General features: G+C 41.1%; 1 protein-coding gene across 4 annotated transcripts in view; it reads left to right on the top strand.

Moving 5' to 3' along the window:
• Window positions 1–2879: 2879 nt before the first annotated feature.
• Window positions 2880–4593, top strand: part of RPS6KB1 (ribosomal protein S6 kinase B1) — an 11359-nt gene continuing 9645 nt past the window's right edge. For all 4 annotated transcript variants that reach the window (XM_010178112.1, XM_010178113.1, XM_029087503.1 and 1 more), the window contains exons 1-2: window positions 2880–2923; window positions 4153–4273. In XM_010178112.1, coding sequence (XP_010176414.1) covers window positions 2892–2923; window positions 4153–4273 — 153 coding nt within the window. In that variant the 5' untranslated portion in view covers window positions 2880–2891. The remainder of the gene's footprint in view (window positions 2924–4152; window positions 4274–4593) is intronic.

The raw sequence follows: 4593 nt of genomic DNA, 5'->3' as shown, positions 1-4593 counted from the left end.
GCCGCAGCGGGGCTGCGCTTTTTAAATTTATTTCTTTAATTATTTTCCTCTCGTCCCCCGTTTCCCGGCGGGGCAGAAACGCTGCTCTGGCTGGAGCTGGGCAGCGCCGTGGCTCTAGCGCCAAAAGCAAAAGCAAAGCTCAGGTGTCCCCACCAACCCTTCCCCTCGTCACCTGTGGTTTGTCACCTTGTCATTTCATCCAGATTCTCTCAAGGCTTTGGGGGAATTTCATCACAAGATTCTGTTTCTGTTTTTTTCTAGTCCTACTGTTGCTTTTTTATAGTTGCTTTGTGTATTAAACATTTGCTGTCGTTTAAACCGCTACTGCATTTATTGTTTGCTATTGAAGTCCTAATGACCTTCCTGGAGTCTTTGAGATAACCAGATATCCTGTTGTCTCCCAGTTGGAATTGCCACCCTACATATAAACCCTAGAGATGTTGTTTGGCAGCTGAAGGCTTGAACGCTTCTCAACCTGCAGGAAAAAGCACCGGCTGTCACCTCAATAATCAATAAAGTACTTGGCTTAAAAACACATCCCTTGCATCACGCTGTTAATGTTGCCAAGCACAAGTTCTAAAGGGGGTGGCAAGAAAGCTGGATTTGTTCTCTGTCGTGTTCCAATAATTCAGTTCCAGGGAACAATTAAAAAATGTGTTAGTCTGGATTTGAAAAAAAAATGGCTGGGACTGAAATTATTGTGGCACAGCTGTGGACAGGAATGCAGGCTGGCAACCTGGTGTGTTTCTCAGGTGCCTTTTGGCAAGCAGATAAAGAAGGATGAGAATGGACTTGAAATTAAAACAGAACTGAAAAGCAGGGAATATGAGAGCAGGAAAGAAGGGGAAGCATTGGGAAAGTGTAAGGGGAAAACGTTTCACTGAAGTTATCTCTGAGGTGTTGTGCACGTCTCACAGGGACGGGAAAGACATTGCAGGCAGAGCAACTGAGGTCATTAAACTGGGAGGGAACAAGGTGTAAAGTCAGGACTGTCTTGTCTGATCTCTCTGGTTTTGGTCCCTGGTGCCTCCTGGAAGGTGTCAGCCTCGAGTAGCAGGAATGGATCAGTTGTAGTTTCAAATAGGCACAGCCACTCTAGAAAATTTGAAGAATGATAAATGGAGTTTACTCATTAGCCGTGTCGTTGTTTACACTAATTATTATAGTGAGAAAAACAGCCTTAATTTTTATATTTGTAATGAATGAAACAGTAAGTGTAGACTGCAGGACCGCTGCCCTTCCAGCCACAGCACTTTTGTGTTCCTTAGTTTTGTGAAATGAGAAGAAATCCTGAAAGCAGCGGGCTGGTATCTAAATCTAAAGTGAATTTTGCTCAAGTGAACACTGAGAATGAAATCCGCAGCTCACGGGGCAAGAGAAGCACCTGTGAACTCTGCCAGAACCGTCGGGTAACTGGAGAAGTTGTTGTAGGAACGTGATGGGTGTTTCACTCTTGGTGTAGGTTGAATTTTTTAAAATTCATGTGTTGGCCTCTCACTTTAGGGTCAAGGGCAGCTTGAGTGGGTTTTCTTGTGAAAGAGATGTCAATAAGCTGGATGTCTCTAATAAACGTTATCAAGAGGACACGAGCTCTCTGACCTGGAAACAAACTTGAACTTTTGGACTCTGTCACTGCTTGTGGTGCTAGCAGGTGGAACCAGGAGTTCAATTCCCCTCTAAGTGACCCACCCACATAAGCCAGCCTCTGTAAACTTGAATGTTGAAATGCTTTGGAAGCTACTGAAAGTTTCTCATTTTCTTTGGTTAGTGTTTTCCTTGCATAAGATTTTAAAATGCAGTCCTTGGCTTGGGCTGCTGTTTGCAGATCTCCATTTTTTCCTTATCCTTTCTGTTCTCTGAATTTCACACTCCACTCGGTGTATCAGTATTTAGTCTGTAGATTCCAGACTGCTGCTCATTTGAGGTCCATGTTGTTTAAAATAAACATGCTAAGGTATAGTCTAAGCTGATCTGAAGCTTGCCTCTTTAATTCTGTTTGTATTCATTCCAGCTCTCTGCTGGGTTTGTGCTTTTTGGCCATGTAGAGCTACAATTACAGGGAAGTGTTATCTTGCATAAGGGATCAAGTTGAAAATTCTTTGAAGAAAATACCTCTTCAGAATTGCACTACATTCTTTAACGGTGACTGGTCCTGATGTGGATGTGCTTGAGCCAGCTTTGGTTATGTCTGCATTCATTAATCCATCCGAATGATTATTGGTCAGAAATGGTGTTTAACATCAGAGTAAAGCTTAATTCTTCCATTGCTGTTGGCATTTGCTTCTCATCAGTATAGAATAATAAAGCCTTCTCAGTAGCTGATTTGTTTCTACTCCCATAATCTTTATTATTGTTCTAATTTGCATAATAGTGTAATAGGATTTTGAAATTCGTGTGTAAGAGCAACTGTAAAGAAAAACCCAGTACCTTCAGATTTTTCAGATTCACCTGGGGGTGTGTGAAACTCTTGCCTCTCATATTTTAGTGATGGAGTAGCCATGCAGTCAGGTAACACAGGGGTTCCATGTGTCGCCGTTTGAGATGTGTGAAAGTGTTGCAAATCTTGCACAGAATTTTGTAGATTTTCTGCTGACAATTTATTATTCCTGACCCTCAGGCTTATTTAATTGTAGAACACAAATTGTAATTTTATATCTAGTTATATAGTTCTAAGTTGTAAAACACATCAGTGCATTGGCTTTGAGCAACCTGGTCTAGTGGAAGGTGTCCCTGCTGCTGGCAGGGGGGTTGGAACTGGATGAGCTTTAAGGTCCCTTCCAACCCAAACCAGTCTGTGATTCTATGATTTATTTTTAACACTCCTTTTTTGTTGTTGTTATAATTAATCTTCTTTCTACCTCTCCCATTCCCAGGGTCAATTAAGTGAGAGCATGGACCATGGAGGAGTTGGCCAATATGACCTGTAAGTTGCTGCTAGAAAATGTTCTGTATCATTCATGCCAACTACATATAACTAATCTTTTTTTTTTACATTGTTAAATAGAAAACTTTATTGTTCTTGTTAAATTTTGAGTTGTTTCTAGTAGCTTCAGTATTTCTTCACATTAAAATTTGTGAATTGTATCTTGAGATAAAATAATAATAAAAAAAAAATCTGGTGAAACTTGCTGTTTGTCTTTTAATCTTTGTTTCTCCTAACATATGTCTTGTATTTGAATAACATTTGTAATATGAATATAACACAGAGTCTGCAGAACCTTGTTCTGTGCGTTTTAGAAAGGCTCCAGCTGCAGGTTTGCGTAGCAGTCTGAAGTAGGTGAGAATTCAGAGGTTCTGATGTGATGTTCAGGAGACTGCTACCTTTAGCATTGTTTATCATAGATTTCCAGTTTCCAGATTGTTTCAGCATGCCATGTTGCCAGAAGAAAGCAGTCAGTGAGAGTTAAAACAGCTCAGTTACATTTACTTCAGCAGGTTTTTTTAGGATCAATCTGTTAGTCTTTTGCAGAACTCTAGCGTAATTCAGAAGCATCATTAAATTATGGATCAGTCTTCTGTGGCATGTTGAGAGTTGTGAGAGTTTTTTTTTATTACAGCTTTTTCTGCAAGATATTTGTGTTAGAGGAGTTTTACCATGACTGTTGGGGCTGCTGAATGTGATTTGAAACTGAAACACACCTTATAGCCTTGCTTTTACTTGAGGTCTCATAGGCCTTAAACACTCCTGTTTAAGGCCAGGCTGGATGAGGCTTTGAGCAACCTGGTCTAGTGGAAGGTGTCCCTGCTGCTGGCAGGGGGGTTGGAACTGGATGAGCTTTAAGGTCCCTTCCAACCCAAACCATTCTATGATTCTATGAATATCTAAGTCAGTTTGAGGTTTTGATCTTTTAAACTTAATTCTGGTGTAATATAGAGATTTATTGTGCTTTAAAGTGAAGGAATCTGAAGGAAATCTCGATACTGTAAATCCCCCAAATTTGCAGGTGATCTTTTCTGTGCAAGTGGCAACTTACTGCTTGGCACAGACCTAAATAAAATTTCTGATGCTGAGAATTCTCCAGATCCCCAAAGCAGTCATTCAGTTATGTCAGATAGACTGTATGCTTTTCAGAAAGTAATTTGCTTGCTTACTTTCGTTGGATCATTTTTGAGTACCAGGTAGTCTTATATCCTTGTTTCGGTTTTATCCAGTGGCATGGAACATTGTGAAAAATTTGAGATTTCAGAAACTAGTGTAAACAGAGGTCCAGAAAAGATCCGACCAGAGTGCTTTGAGTTACTACGCGTGCTTGGCAAAGGTGGCTATGGAAAGGTAAGGAACCTTTTTCTCCAGAAGTAAATAAATCCATTATGCTGAAGGCAGTGGAAGTGCTCGCTTCCTGCCTCTGGCAAGGCCTCATCTGTTGTCTGAGAAGTTCCTTCGACCAGAAGGTAACCTCAGAGCTGCCAAAGTTGGTGTCATGGGACCGAGGTCACTGGCAAAACCTCACCAGCTGGTGGCAGCAGAAAATGTCCCACACTGGTTCTGGTTCAGATCAGTAGCTCTTCTCCTTCAGGCAGTGTTGCAGTTTGGAGGTGATCTCACCTCTCTTTTGCAAAACTCTGTTATTAACTTACGAGGTTTATGTGGCC

The sequence above is a fragment of the Antrostomus carolinensis genome, unplaced genomic scaffold (genome assembly GCF_000700745.2).
Source record: "Antrostomus carolinensis isolate BGI_N321 unplaced genomic scaffold, ASM70074v2 scaffold50121, whole genome shotgun sequence".
NCBI lineage: Eukaryota > Metazoa > Chordata > Aves > Caprimulgiformes > Caprimulgidae > Antrostomus > Antrostomus carolinensis.
Note: the sequence above shows the minus strand (reverse complement) of the source record. Positions and strands in the feature narration are given on the sequence as shown.